This window comes from Eriocheir sinensis, chromosome 37 (assembly GCF_024679095.1).
Source record: "Eriocheir sinensis breed Jianghai 21 chromosome 37, ASM2467909v1, whole genome shotgun sequence".
NCBI lineage: Eukaryota > Metazoa > Arthropoda > Malacostraca > Decapoda > Varunidae > Eriocheir > Eriocheir sinensis.
The window spans coordinates 10734002-10749767 of record NC_066545.1 but is presented as its reverse complement, the minus strand read 5'-3'; the positions used below and the strand labels follow the sequence as shown (position 1 = coordinate 10749767).

Here is a 15766-nt window from a genome sequence, read left to right as displayed (position 1 = left end):
GGAATATTGACTTAGACGTGTATAAGTTAAGAAAGACGTCACGAGATGGGAATGTAAAAGTTGTGAAGAAAGTTAACCCAAGAGACGCGTGAATGAAGCTTGTCGCGAAAGTTTAAGTTAAAGAAAATAGAGAGATATTATGAGTGACAGTTGAGGTCTTTAGATGAGTCAGTGAGCCAAAGAGAGTGACGGAAGGAGAAGAAGAGAAATCAACCGATAATGAAAGATAGATAAAATTTGACGCTAAAAGATGTTGAGAAAATAAAAGGTAATAAAAACTTAAATACTATAGTTTTAAAACGAATCGATGAACCAGAAAAAAAAAATCTAGACGAAATAAGGAGAGTTAGACGTAGTGACAATAAATAAACGAATTTTGAAATGACGAATAATATAAAACTTGATAATAAAAGAAGAAAATAATGAGAAATAGCTCCAACAGTATAGTTTTGAAACGAATCAGTGAGCCAGAAAGACAAATATGGGGAGGAAATAAAAAAAGTAATTCAGATAAGGAGATGGGGTAGAGGAAGGAGAAGGAGAAGAAGAAAAGCAGTTGAGAGGGAGAAGAGGAGGGAAACGTAAAAAAAAAAAAGGAAGTGATTAAAGGAAAATGGAGGTTGATAATAAAAGATGAGAAAATAATAAGGAATAACTTCAGTAAATAGTTTTGACGTGAACCAGTGAGGCAGAGAGACAAACATAGAGGAAATTAGGAGAGTTAGAGTGTGGGATAACTTAAAAGCGTCTACGGTAATGAAAAATAATATAAAACTTGATGATAAAAGATAAGAAAATAATAGGGAATAACTTCAGTAAATAGTTTTGACGTGAACCAGTGAGACAGAGAGACAAACATAGAGGAAATTAGGAGAGTTAGAGAGTGTGATAACTAAAGTGTTTATGGTAATGAAAAATAGTATAAAAATTGATAATAAAAGATAAGAAAATAATTGGGAATAACCTCAGTAAATAGTTTTGACGTGAACCAGTGAGGCAGAAGGAAATATATATATAGTTATAGAGTTAGAGTAACAATTTGTAAGTGTCTCTGGAAAAGAAGAATGATATAAGACTTGATAATGAAAAAAATAGTAAGGAAATAGTTGAAAATAAAAACTCAAATAATGTTTTAACGTGAACCAGTGAGGCAGAACGACAAACATGGGGTAGGGGAAAGAGGAGACAGAGTGACGGAAAGTGATCATTTATAACAGGCGAATCTCCGACAGGTGGAAACCCAAGTAGTGTGTAGAAGTAGAAGTCGATCCCACACCTGACACCCCACACCTGTGATGATTACGATGACGATGATGATAATGATGATGATGACGGATGGTGTACTGAAGGCCTAGCGCCACGTTCCTATCACTTTCTACGGCGTCTGCTTGTTATTGTTTTTTTATTGTTATTGATGGTCGTAATTGTACCGTTAGTAGTAGTTTGACTGAAGGGAAAGTTTAAGGAGAGGCCATTGATTTTAAGGTAGCCTCTCGATATAGTCACTTCAAAATCTGAGAAATATTTTTTTTTTTTTTTTTTTTTTACATCTACGCCTATAGCGACAGTAGGCTTGCTTGAGGGGCATGGATGGTAGTTTGCCCCAGCCCGTATTGGCGCAGGCAGGTGTTTATAGTGACGCCATCTTCTCTTGGCTCATGCTACCCCCCGGAACTCGTTCTTGATTCACTTGGACGGTTTCCTCTAGAGTCCGGGTTGATGGGTGGTCTTCAGGACAGCATGTGGGTAGTTTTAAGCCACTCAGCGGTGACCTGATTTGCTGCTTAAGACAGAAGAACGAAGGCAAGGAAGAAGACAAGAGGAAGAACGAGAAGAAGAGAGTACGTAAAGGAAAAGAGGAAGGGCAGGAAGATGAAGAAGAGGAGGAGATGAATGTGGAAAAGTAAAAGATTGCGATTTTTTTTTTTTTTTTTTTTACAGCAGAGGAGACAGTGCAAGGGCGCAAAAAAAAAAAAAAAAAAAGCTCAAGACCTCCTCATGCACACATCTCTTGCCCCTCCTCCATCTTCCCTCCCTCTGCCAGTCCTGTTTGTCCAGCCGACCACATGTTCATCCATCCTCGACCACGGATTTCCCACCCAAGGAAGATTTACGGAGGACAGAGGTAGCAGTGAGTGGTTGCCCAGATAAGTCCCCAAGTTTCGCATTCTTATACGTATCAATCTCCCATTACGAGTATTTCTCAAGGCCACAGAGAAGATTAACCTGGGTCATGAAACCTCCCATGGGAATCCTTCGTTAACGTTCCTCCTCCTCCTCCTCCTCCTTCTTCATGTTTCATTCCTCTACTCGGACATCTATCTCCTCCTCTTCTTCCTCCTCCTCCTCCTCCTCCTCCTCCTCGTCCTTCTTCATATTTCATTCCTCTACTCGGACATCTACCTCCTCCTCCTCCTCCTCCTCCTCCTCCTCCTCCTCCTCCTCGTCCTTCTTCCTGGTTCATTTCTCTACTCGGACATCTACCTCCTCCTCTTCCTCCTCCTCCTCCTCCTCCTCCTCCTACTGCATTCTTCCTCCCTCTGGTCATCTCTACCTGGCACAGTGACTTAAAACTTCTACGAGAGCCTTTCAAAATAGATGTGCTACGGTGTCGAAAGCCTTCAGAATATGGGCCCATCGTAGTGGTTTCGGGCGTTTCATTCCGTGTGTGTGATAACAACTTCCGCCGCTGTATCGCAACTTCCCCTTTCCCTCGTGTAACTGCCTAGATAAGGGAGCATTTTTCTCGGCATTTTTCCCGTTTCTAATTCCCTCACCCGCGCGCTGTGTCGTAAGTCTTTCCCAGCGGGGGGGTCTACACACACGAGGGGGCGCAGGGGGGACCATGTTGTTTACGGCAGGGTTCATACTGTGTCTTTACTTTATTTCCCTATTTGTCTTCTTTTCCTATTTTCCTATTTTCCCATTTGTCTTCTTTTCCTATTTGTCTTTTTTTCCTATTTGTCTTCTTCAATCGCTTTTTATTTCTTGTATTTTCACTTCTGGATTCATGGGAGTCTAACTTTTCTTGTCAGCTTAATAGTTTTATGTACTTTTTTTTATACATAAGGTTGTGAGGATGAGGATGACTGTACGACTGACTGGCTGACTGACTAACTAACTGAATGGTCAAATATCGGACTTTCTGATTGATTGACTGATTGGATATATAAGTGAATGCATGAGTAATGACTGACTGACTGACTGACTAACTGAATGATTAACTATCGAACTTCCTGACTGACCGGTTGATTGACTGATTGAATAAATGAACAAATGCATCAGTAGTTATGATTGACTGAATAACTTACTCATTAAATATCGAAACTGCTGATTGACTGACTGACTGACTGACTGATTGACTGACTGAATAAACGAATACATGCACGCGTAAGGATTAAACGACTGACTGACTTAATAACTGGACTCACGCGTAAGTCACCAAGCAGTACTGGCCGCTGAAGTCCGCTAGAGGGAGGGGAGACGAGGTGGTGGTCGCGGTGGAGTCCTCATCGTCGAGATCCGTGTATCGTCCAAGTGGTCCATCTTGCTGTAGGTGGTGAGGGTGGGTAGGGACGTTCAGGGCTTGGCGGGCGTGTCGAGGGGGTCTTCGGGGCTCTTGAGGGTCGAGGGAAGACTGAGGGGGAACTCTAAGAAGCCTGTGAGGTAGATTTATCGCTTCATACACCTTGGGAGGGAGACGTTGATGCCGGAGTGGGGAGTTTGAGGGTAGGTTTGCCAGGTGCTGAGGAAGATACGAATCCTGGTTTTGAGTCCTTGAAATTAAGTTATGAGGCTGAGAATGGGCGCTTGGAGGCTTTAGCAGGATGTTTTGATGCGTGGAAGCTTGATTTAAGGGTAAGGAAGGGTCGTTTATGGTGTGGAAAGGGTCGTTAAGGGTCTCGGGCGGCTGGTAGACCTTAACATTGAGGCATTCGTAGAAGAAGCCGAGCTGCTGCAAGTTCCCCTCCAGCATACCGTCCGAGAACTTGCCCCAGGAGTCCACCACTGTCGGGAGGGAGAGGAAGGGCGTGTGAGAGGCGAAGGGAACGGTGGAAGTCTGCAAGAGGTCGGTAGGCTTATACAACGCAGCTCCTGTAAACCTAACCCCACCTAACCTCCCTATCCATAAATTTATCCAACATATCTATTGTATTGGCTCTCACAACATGACTGCCAAGCCTGTTCCACTCATCCACCGCTCTATTAGTAAACCAATTCATGCCTATGTTCTTGTTGAATCTGAATTTATCTAACTTGAACCCAGTGCTACGTGTCCTACCCGGCTCTCTTACCACCAAAACCTTATTAACATTGCCCTTATTAAAGCCCTTCGTCCATTTATAAACTTCAATCATGTCGCCTCGCACCCTTCGCCTTTCTAGAGACCTAAATGTTTAAGTCTGTTCTCATATGGCAAGTTTCTCATCCCTTGAATCATCTTTGTCATACTCCTCTGCACAGATTCTAACAACTTGATATCTATTTTGCATAAGGGAGATGAGGACTAACTAATGCTAAATAAAGATTGCGGATCACTCTAGCGCTTCTTTTGGTTAGAGGGGAAGAAAGATAAAAGAAGACGAAGGGAAAGAAAGGGAGAAAGAAGGAGAATGTAGAGGGAGCGAAGGAGGGGTAATAAGAGAAAGTGAATAAAGGAGAGAATATGGGTGAGTTAGCAGAGGAAGGAGAAAAGAGGGAAGAGGAGAAAGTTTACGATGTTGAGGAAAGTTTGGCAGAGTAAGAGAATGACGATAATGATGATGATGATGGATTGATACGCTAAGGAAGAGAAACAAAGAAAGAAGTACTGAATGAAAGCAATGAATGGAGGAAGTGAAGGACAACGAAGGATGGGAAGAAGAAGAGAGGAAATAAATGAAAAGGGAGAGTGGAAAAAACGTGAAAAAAGTGTTACATTGAAAAGGAAACGAGAGAACGAAAGGATGAAAAGACTGAAAGAAAATTTAAGAGCAGAAGAAAAGGAGGAACGAGGAAAAAAAAAATCGAATGCAAATAAAGAGAATAAATAAAAAGAGAGTGGGAAAACGTAAAAAAAAGTGTTACATTGAAAAGGAAACGAGAGAAAAAAGGATGAAAAGCTTGAGAGAAAACTTAAGAGCAGAAGAAAAGGAGGAACGAGGAAAAAAAAAAAAAACGAATGCAAATAAAGAGAATAAATAAAAGAAGAAAGGAAAGAGAAACAGAGAAAACGAAGGGAAAGGAGGACGGGATGCAAGAAAAATACGTCGAGTTGATGGAAGAGAGGGAGAGAAGAAGAAGAATAAAGAGAGAAAACGAGGTGATGGAAGGAGAAAAGGAGGGAAGGAGGGAAGGAAGGGAAGGGAGGAGGGAAAGGAAAGCTGTGTTAGTCTTCGTGATCACAGAGAAACGCTTTCCAAATCCATACACACGAAAATATTGCACCGACAGGCTTTCAACTTAATGACGAGTGTGTGTGTGTGTGTGTGTGGGTGTGGGTGTGGGTGGGTGTGGGTGTGGGTGTGGGAGGGTGGGTGTGTGTCTGTCTATATGTCTGCCTGTATGTCTGTCTGTCTGTCTGTGTGTTTGTCTGTCTGTCTGTCTGTCTGTCTGGGTGTTTGTATGTCTGTCTGTCTGTGTGTTTGTCTGTCTGTCTGTCTGTCTTCAAGCTTCTAAACAAACCAATCTACATAACTTCTCTTACATCCTCCTCCTCTTTCTCCTCCTCCTCCTCCTCCTCCTCCTCCTCTTCCTCCTCCTCCTCCTCATCATCATCATCATCACTTACTCATCAGGGGCCATATCGTTCCGTTCTTGATCATTTCGTCCAGTTGAGCGATGCCATTGTAAAGCGCAGTGAGGTCACGTCGGCACACCTGGCTCACGTTGGTCATCGCGGGCAGGTACAGGTGGGCGAGGTCAAGGAAGGTCAGCTGCGTAGGGGTCACCAAGTCGTCCAGTGACCTTGACCTGATGACGTGACCTCGTTTGCGTGACCTGGCGAAGTAGATTGAGTAGATTGAGTGATTGAGTGAGTGAGTGATACTGTGTGTGTGTGTGTGTGTGTGTGTGTGTGTGTGTGTGTGTGCGCGTGTGTGTGTGCTTGCTTTATCGACAAGGAAAGGGTCAAGAAGGGCTTACAATCTTTCGAGGCCAAGACTTGACTGACTGATATTAAAAGGAAAAATAAGACAACGCTGACCATGACACCGATAGAGCACACCCTCCCCCCTCCCCCTCCCCCCCCCCTCACCTCCCCCTCAGCGTTGTGTTGCAAGTGGCTCTTCCCTCTTGTTTTTCTCCTCCCTCCTCCTCTTTCCCTTCCTCTTGTTTTTCTCCTCCTTCTTAATTTTCTCCTTGTTTTTCTCCCCCTTCTTGCTTTTCCTCTACCTTTTGTTTTTCACCTCCCTCTTAATTTTCTCCTTGTTTTTCTACTCCTTCTTGCTTTTCCTCTACGTTTTGTTTTTCTCCTCCCTCTTAATTTTCTCCTCCTTGTTTTTCTCCTCTCATTTACTTTTCTCCTCCCTCTTAATTTTCTCCTCCTTGTTTTTCTCCTCTCGTTTACTTTTCTCCTCCCTCTTAATTTTCTCCTGCTTGTTTTTCTCCTCTCATCTACTTTTCTCCTCCCTCTTGTTCTTTTCCGTTTGGCTTTCTCCTCCCACTTGTTTTTCTCCTCACCTCTTTCTTTTCTCCTGCTCCTTGCTTTTCTCCTCCCTGTTGCTCTTTTTATGATCTTTAATTCCTGTTGTGTCCTTACTTAACTCTTCTTATCTTCGAGGCAATACAGGACAAGCATGATAAGTGATGATCGGTGTTTTGTTTATCATCTCCACATGGAAGTCACGTGTTTTGGGGGGACGATTTTTTACGGATTCGTGATTGACGTTCATTGTGTACGTCCTCAAAAATTTCGCTCATGAGTCAATTAACACCGATAGGGATGAATTGATAAGAGCCTAGAGAGTGGTTTCTTATCTTTGTGTGTGTGGTTGGGTAGAGGAAGGACGTGTGTGTGTGTGTGTGTGTGTGTGTGTGAGTGTGGAGGGGGGCAGTGTACGTGTGTGTGTGTGTGGGGGTATATGTATGTGTATGCGTGTGTGTGTGTGTGTGTGGTGGGGGGAGGAGATGTATATGTATGTGTGTGTGTGTGTGTGTGTGTGTGTGTGTGTGTGTGTGTGTGTGTGTGTGTCTCATAGTTCATTCACCTTCTCACCTGCTTGCGTCAGTACAGGTGATCTCATAAGTCCCCTCCCCTCCCCCCCCCACCCCCCAGGTCAGTCAGTCGTCCCAGATACAGCAGAGGTTGTACAATGATAACGCCAATCAGCGCGCGTCAGCATGTCAGGCGCCGCGGGGATGCAACGAGCAAGCTTCCCGTCAGCTCCCACGTGACACCGCGCACACCGCCGCCCCACCGCGCCTTCTGTATCGCGGTGTATATCAAGCGGATCTTCCCTCTGTCTATTAATATTTTTATTTTTTCATACTCTCCACCAATGTACTTGCGGCGCCTTGTATATATAGTCCAATCAACCAATTCATTTTATACTCTCCTATTGAGCATTTTCGAGAGATTAAATAAGACCGAAAGTATATATAGGGAAGATGGGATGAATTAGTGAAGGCTGAAATTTGTTATTGAAAGCAGGTACACCTATTAAGTCATTGATATATTTGGTGTTTGTAGTGAATTGTATATTTGATGTTTGTGTTACGTCTTGCAAACATATTACCTGATTGTTCATGTGCAAAAAAATAGTAGTAATAATAACAATAATGACTAGGTAATATTTAGTTGAGAGTATGCAACCATGAACTAAAAACATACCGAAAAATGTAAATACGGTAATGAGAGTGAATGACGATTGTGATTTACGAATGAAACTCACGGTGATGGAGTAAACGAAGAGTATAGAATGTGCATATGTGCGGTGTGAGGGGAGGAGGAGGAGGGGAGAGTATAGTTAGATACATATAAACACATACGTACTTACACACATACATACATACATACATACATAAATACATAAACACATCAGAGAGAGAGAGAGAGAGAGAGAGAGAGAGAGAGAGAGAGAGAGAGATAACAGGTCTTAGGTCATAAATCCACCTCGAGTTCATCCGCCCACCGAGTCATGTGTCACTGAACTTCGAAGTCACAATAATTACAAGATACACGCGAGGAGGCGAGACTCATTGATAGCGTAATCTGAGTTTGCTTACCTTGATCTCTGCCTGTCTGTCTGTTAGTCCGTCTGTGTATTTGTCTGTCTGTGTCTTTGTCTGAGTTTCTGTCCGTCTGTGTCTTTCTGTCCGTCTCTCTCTCTCTCTCACACACACACACACACACACACACACACACACACACATAGACAGACCCCTCCTCCCCCACACACTCCCCCACACTCCCTCCCCCTACACTCTCCCTCCACACACTCCCACACACACATTACCCTCAAACTCCCTCCCACACACACACTCCCCCCACACTCCCACCACACATTCCCCCCCAAACTCACTCCCACACACACACTCCCCCACAACACTCCCTCCCACACACACACGCATTCCTCCCCATACTCCCTCTTACACACACACTCCCCACACACACTCCCACAAACACACTTCCCCCCACACACCCTCCCACACACACACTTCCCTCCTTCCCCCACCCCCCACACACCTGTCCTTACCTGGTATGTTTCACGGCCTTGACAACCGAGGCTCTCAAACTTGCATCAACATCCTCCTCGTCCACCTCCGCTTTTAAGGTCCTCTGGGTTCGAATCTCCTCACCACCACCACCACCACCACTATCGTACCCAGTGTCGAAGTGTCTTACGTCTCCCTTTTCGTCCTCCGCGTGGCACTCAAGACACAATATCAACACCACCGCCATCACGTTCACTATCACTAATAAAGCCTTCATGGTAGTCCAGTTAGAGGGAGACGTTGTGGTGCGAAGATGAGTGTTTTGTTGTTGGTGTTGTTGGTTATTTATCTTGTATTTCTGCGTGTCACGAATCCATTGAGGTCACGATTGGTTGATTGGTTTCCGTTGGTTCTGATCTTTTGCGTTCGTAGGCGAGGTCAAGATTGTTTTTTTTTTTTTGTTGTTGTTGTTTTTTATTTGTTTTCTGGGCGTCACGAATGCGTTAGAGAGTTCACGATTGCGTTTGTTGCTTCTGTTCTTTTCCGTTCGTTGGCGAGAGACACGATTGTTTTCTGCAGGTACTTTGATCACGAATGCATTATGTTAATTTTTTCTGTCTTCTGCGCGTCACAAATACACTGAGGTCACGATATATTTCAGCTGGTTCTGTTTCCTTGCGTTCTTCGGCGAGGGCAAGTTTGTTTTCTGCAAGTATTTCAGTCACGAATCCGTTTAGTTCAAGATCTCAGCGCGTCACGAGAGCACTAATGTCACGATATGTTTCCGTTGGTTCTGTTTCCTTGCGTTCTTCGGCGAGGGCAAGTTTGTTTTCTGCAAGTATTTCTGTCACGAGTCCATTTAGTTCAAGATCTCAGCGCGTCACGAGAGCACTAATGTCACGATATGTTTCCGTTGGTTCTGTTTCCTTGCGTTCTTCGGCGAGGGCAAGTTTGTTTTCTGCAAGTATTTCTGTCACGAGTCCATTTAGTTCAAGATCTCAGCGTGTCACGAGAGCACTAATGTCACGATGTATTTCCGCTGGTTCTGTTTCCTTGCGTTCTTAGGTGAGGGCAAGTTTGTTTTCTTATAGTATTTCAGTCACGAATCCGTTTAGTTCAAGATCTCAGCGCGTCACGAGAGCACTAATGCCACGATATGTTTCCGCTGGTTCTGTTTCCTTGCGTTCTTAGGTGAGGGCAAGTTTGTTTTCTTATAGTATTTCAGTCACGAATCCATTTAGTTCAAGATCTCAGCGTGTCACGAGAGCACTAATGTCACGATGTATTTCCGCTGCTTCAGTTCTCTTGCGTTCGTAGGCGATGACAAGTCTTTTCTGCGAGTAATTTGGTCACGAATACACTTAGTTCAAGATCTCAGCGCGTCACGAGAGCACTAATATCACAATGTATTTCCGCTGCTTCTGTTCTCTTGTGTTCGTAGACGATGACAAGTCTTTTCTGCGAGTACTTTGGTCACGAATACATTTAGTTCAAGATCTCAGAGCGTCACGAGAGCACTAATGTCACGATATGTTTCCGTTCATTCTGTGTTCTTCTCTTTCTTTCGTAGGCGAGGGCAAGGCTGTTTTCTGCAAGCACTTTGGTCACAGATACGTTAAGTTCAAGACCAGTTTGGGTTTTCTCTGTTGTGTCCCTCGTGTGTGCGCGTGTGTGCTTGTGTTTGCGTGTGCGTTGTGTCCAGGGCGACCGGCGTGTCACGAGTGGCCGCTGCGTGTGAGGTGGCCGCTATATAGGCACTGCGACGTCTATCTTATCGTGCATTAAAAACCGTGTCGTGGGGAGCGTTATCGCGTGCATAAGTAGGCTAATCGGCGCTGATAGGAGACGGAGCCGAGATTAACGAGTCCGTCTTGGCGTAACTCGGTGCGTGATGATTCGTGGAGTATAATGACGCGGAGAGGATCTTCTGATAACGGATCTGTGTCACTTGCGGTCCGTGTGTCCTGTGTTGCTCTCCTGTAATAAATGAAAAGGCATGATGGAAATAGTTTAATGTAGTGAATGTAATGAATAACGAATAATGGCACTGATTAGTCACTTGTGGTCCGTGTATTTAGTTTTGCTCTCCTATAATAAATAAAAAGGCTTGATGGGAATAGTTTAATGTAGCGAATAACGACACTGATTAGTCACTTGTGGTCCGTGCTTATTTTTGTTCTGTTCCTATAATGAAAAAAAAAAAGCTTGATATAAAAAGGTTAATGCAGTGAATAACGAAACTGATAACGTATGTGTCTCTATCGCGATCCACGGTCTTTATTTTGTTTTCTCCTATATTGCAAAAAAAGAAAAAAAATGCTTCTTGTAAAAAGTTTAAGGTAATGATGATAATATTGGTCCATGTGTATTTTTTTTCTCGAATACTGAAAAATTGCTTGATGTAAATAGTTTAACGTAACGAATATCGAAAATAATAACGATTCTGTCATTATGTTATTTTTTTTACAACAAAGGGGACAGCTCAAGGGCACAAAAAAGGAAACAATAATAAAAAAAAAGCCCGCTACTCGCTGCTCCTAAAAAGAATCCAAGGAGGTGGCCGAAAGAGGGGTCCCTATGCCTTTATATTTTTTTCTATACTTAAAAATTGTTCTAACGTAACTAGTTTTATGGAAGGCAATAACTATTCTTTCCTCGAGGACCCAATGCGAGGAATATTTTTGGACGATTCTTCTGATAACAAATCCGTATCACTTTAGGTTCATGTGCCTCGGTTTTCTTCGTCTACTGCTGGAAGGCGTTGAGTGTAAGGCGGCGACTCACTCCTGCTTCGTGTACAAAATAATATGCTTGTTTAACCCGTCCGCTGCGACTGACACGGATTTCGCCTTCACTGGCAACCTGGCAACATACACTCCTAGGTCTTCCTCTGCCTCTGTGGTGAATATAGTGGAGTGTTTCCCTTTTTTTTTACATCAAAGGACACGGCTCATGGGCAACAAAAAGAGTACAAAAAAAAGCCCGCTACTCGCCGCTCCCATAAAAGTTAAAAGTAAAGAGTAGACAGTGGTTTGCTGGATGTCTCCTCCCAAGGTGCATGACTTTACATTTTTTCTTCGTTAAATTGTAGCGGCCACTTGTTGCTCCACTCCTGTAGCTTGGTGATGTCTTTTTGAAGGAAGTCCGCATCCAACGAGTTAGGGGGCGGCGCCACTTAATTAAAAATTAAAATTAAAAGAAACGCTGTTGTCTTCGAGATGTTTAAAAAGGAGAAACGTTACTTTTTTCAGAAATAATAACAAGCAACGCAAATTTTTCGAGAATTTTAATAAGAAACACTGATTTTTCGAGACCCTTAGTGTTAGATGATTACCTCCTCCTAACAACACTAAGGAAACCAGCACAAACTCCCTCTTTCCGTAATAGTTCCCTTTGAAAGTATTAACAAGATACAAGGAAATCTACATACTCAACATCTTCATTCTTTATACTGATAGATATTTGCTATGAGATACTAAATCACTCCTTCTTTCACAACACACACGAGAAAAGGAAAACAACTCACTGCAACACTCATCCTCTAACAGTTCCCTTTGACAATACTAACACAAGAAAAGGAAAACAAAACACTGCAACACTCTCATCCTCTAACAGTTCCCTTTGACATCACTAACAAGGAAAGGAAAACAAGATACTGCAACACTCTCTTCCTCCAACACTTCCCTTTGACAACACTAACACAAGAAAAGGAAAACAAAACACTGCAACACTCTCATCCTCTAACAGTTCCCTTTGACAATACTAACACAAGAAAAGGAAAACAAAACACTGCAACACTCTCATCCTCTAACAGTTCCCTCGACAACACTAACACAAGAAAAGGAAAACAAAACACTGCAACACTCTCTTTCTCTTACAGTTCCCTTTGACAACACTAACACTAGAAAAGGAAAACAAAACACTGCAACACTCTCATCCTCTAACAGTTCCCTTTGACAACACTAACAAGGAAAGGAAAATCAAGACACCAACACCTCCATCCCCAAACACTTCTCTTTGACAACACACACAACACTAACACAAGAAAAGGAACACAAGATACTCCAACACCCTCATCCCGTAACACTTCCCTTCGACAACATTATCAAGAACAGGAAAACAACGTACTCAAAAACGCCTCCCTCCCGTAACAGTTATCAGAAGCCTTGCTGTTATCCGTCGCGAATCTGATCAGTTTTTATACGGAGTCTCGAGCGTCCCGGCTTTCAGCCTAATATCGAGCGTCCTGGCTTTTCCCACCCTATCAGCGTCCCGGCTTTCCAACCCTGGTTATCACACTTACTGGGGGTCTGGGGTTCGAATCTACTCTCACTTTTAATAGAGTTAGAGGTTCGTTAGTGATACTGTGATAACCTAACCATACTTAACCTAACCTAACTTAACCTAACCTAACCTAACCTAGCCTAACCTAACCTGATAGATAGATACATAGATAGATAGATAGTGAGAGAGAGAGAGAGAGAGGGAGTAGTGAGGAAGTGTGTGTGGGTGATCTCTCTCTCTGTGTGTGTGTGTGTGTGTGTGTGTGTGTGTGTGTGTGTGTGTGTACGTCGGTTGAAAGTCTCCTGAGTGACGTCTGTCGAAAGTCTTAACGAAAATAATTACGTTTCTCCTAAGGATCACCGGTCTATATATTGCGGTCTCTCTCTCTCTGTCTGTCTGTCTGTCTGTCTGTATGTGTGTATGTATGTATGTATGTATGTATGTATGTATGTATGTCTCTGTCTGTCTGTCTGTATGTATGTATGTATGTATGTATGTCTGCCTGTCTGTCTGTCTGTCTGTCTGTTTGTATGTATGTGTGTCTGTTTGTCACTGTCTGTATGTCTGTCTGTATGTCTGTCTGTCTGTCTGTTTGTCTCTCTGTATGTCTGTATGTCTGTCTGTCTGTCTGTGTGTTTGTCTCTGTCTGTATGTCTGTCTGTATGTCTGTCTGTCTGTCTGTCTGTCTGTTTGTCTCTGTCTGTATGTCTGTTTGTATGTCTGTCTGTTTGTCTGTTTGTCTCTCTGTATGTCTGCCTGTCTGTCTGTCTGTATGTATGTATGTATGCATGTATGTATGTATGTATGTATGTATGTATGTATGTAAGGAAACAAATAAGCAAGGAATGAAAGGACTTTTAAATCACCACCACCACCACCACCACCACCACCACCACAGCTCGCACTCCACACTAAACAGATAATAAAAATAAAATAAAAGCAGTCAATATGTAATCTGAGAGGTGACCTTTGCGATGTGGGTCAAAACAAGTCTTTGGAGGAGGAGGAGGAGGAGGAGGAGGAGATGAAGGGGATGATGGAGGAGTAGATGAAAGGTCGTTCGGCTTTGTGAGTGTGTGTGATGTTGACGGTAAAGAAAGAAAGGAAGAGAAGGAGGAAGAAGAAGAGGAGGAGAAGGAGGAGGAGGAGGAGGAGGAGCAACCTGACCTCGGAGAATGCAATCCAGTCGGCATACTAGCGAAGGACGACAGGTAGAGGTGAATGTAAACAGAGGAGGAGGAGGAGGAGGAGGAGGTGGAGGAGCACGAGAGGTCAGTAGGGAAGGGGTAAGAGAAAGGAAGGGGAAAGGAACGATGAGAGGGTGAAAGGGGAAGGAGGAGAGGAAGTAGGTGGAAGAGGGAAAGTAGTAAATGAGGAGGAAGATGAGGAAGAAAAAAGATAAATTAGCAAGGAGAAAAAAACGGAGAAAAGGGAGACAGGACTGAGATAAAAAGAGAGAGGGAGAAGCCAGGGAGAGTTAGATGAAAGGGAGAGGAAGGTGGTGGAGGACGAGGAGGAGGGAGAGAGGAGGAGGAGAGGAGAGGGAGAGGGTGAAAAGATGCAACAAGTATACCGTCACTCTCCCTTGCACACTCTCCTCTTCCTTCTTCCTCCTCTCTGTTGATAAGAGGAAGGAGGAGGAGGAAGAGAAGAACGACATAGGGTGAATGGTTACGAAGGAGGAAGAAGAGGAAGAGGAGGAGGAGAAGGAGGAGGAAGAGGAGGAGGAGGAACCGGTGGCGTGTTTGGAAATTCAGTTGTTGACAATAACCAGCTGATGCCAATGGCCTGAAAGCCGCGCAGTGTGACTCTGGCAGGCAAGGCGGGAGGACGCACGCCTTTCGCTCCCTCATCTCACACACGCGGACGGCACTCACCCTCATAGCACCTCTTACCACCCACTCACCATCAGTCCAGCGGGGGGCGAAGGGGAGGCGAGTCACACACCCTGATAAAAGAGAGACACGGAGAGAAAGAGAAAAGGAGACGAGATACGGTGGGAGTGGGCTAACCTAGATTTGACTTGGTTTGAGAGGGACGCGGTGGTGGTGGTGGTGATGGTGTGATGGTGATGGTGGTGGTGTCGTGTCAAAGGAAGGGTGTTGTCGCTGCTGCTGTTGCTTGTGACGTGCTGTGTGTGTCGCCAGAGTGTCATCATGGGCGTGTGTGCGTACGTTTGTCTCGTGTGTACGTCGATGTTTTGTTAGACACTTCGCGAATCAATTTTAAGTGTACCAGGAAAAAACTAACTCGTGGAAAAGCGCTCAGGAAATATATATAAGGAAAAAAAAAGTCGTATTGAACATCTATTTATTTATATTTGTGTGTGTGTACGTTGCATTAAAAGTACACACGCATACACATACATACACGAGTGGAGAAAGGACTGCCATACATACACACGCACACACATACATACGTTCATTAGTACGCACATCGTTGCGTGTGCACCAAACCGACGCGTGTACACATACCTACTTGCCTCGTACCTGCCCCCCCTCCCCCCCAAGTCAGAGGTGTACACGCCGGGCTAATTGCCATGTATACGCGTGTACGTTAAGAGACGCACACAGACTGACAGACATGAGACTTCCCCTGCACTCTGTCACAGGTAAGCTAAGTGTGTGTGTGTGTGTGTGTGTGTGTGTGTGTGTGTGTGTGTGTGTGTGTGTGTGTTGTCATTTATGGAGACTTTCTGTATTGCATTACATAATCTTTTTCAGTTATTCATTCTTTGTTTTTGTTTTTTCTTCGTTTTCTTCGTTTTTTTTCAGTTTCTTCGTTTCAAAATGTTTCGTTACGTTGCAGAATCGTACCCCCTTTTTTTCACACATTCAGTCGTAAGTAT

The 15766-nt window shown here is 43.9% G+C and overlaps 2 protein-coding genes across 2 annotated transcripts in view; one reads left to right on the top strand and one right to left on the bottom strand.

Moving 5' to 3' along the window:
- Window positions 1-9579, bottom strand: part of LOC127008187 (nose resistant to fluoxetine protein 6-like) — a 37755-nt gene extending 28176 nt beyond the window's left edge. The window contains exons 1-3 of the mRNA XM_050879875.1: window positions 8676-9579; window positions 5771-5979; window positions 3432-4008 (exon numbers count right to left, since the gene is read on the bottom strand). Coding sequence (XP_050735832.1) covers window positions 3432-4008; window positions 5771-5979; window positions 8676-8911 — 1022 coding nt within the window. The 5' untranslated portion in view covers window positions 8912-9579. The remainder of the gene's footprint in view (window positions 1-3431; window positions 4009-5770; window positions 5980-8675) is intronic.
- A 5244-nt stretch (window positions 9580-14823) lies between these two features.
- The window catches only part of LOC127008188 (TRIO and F-actin-binding protein-like), a 68647-nt gene continuing 67704 nt past the window's right edge, over window positions 14824-15766 (top strand). The window contains exon 1 of the mRNA XM_050879876.1: window positions 14824-15529. Coding sequence (XP_050735833.1) covers window positions 15502-15529 — 28 coding nt within the window. The 5' untranslated portion in view covers window positions 14824-15501. The remainder of the gene's footprint in view (window positions 15530-15766) is intronic.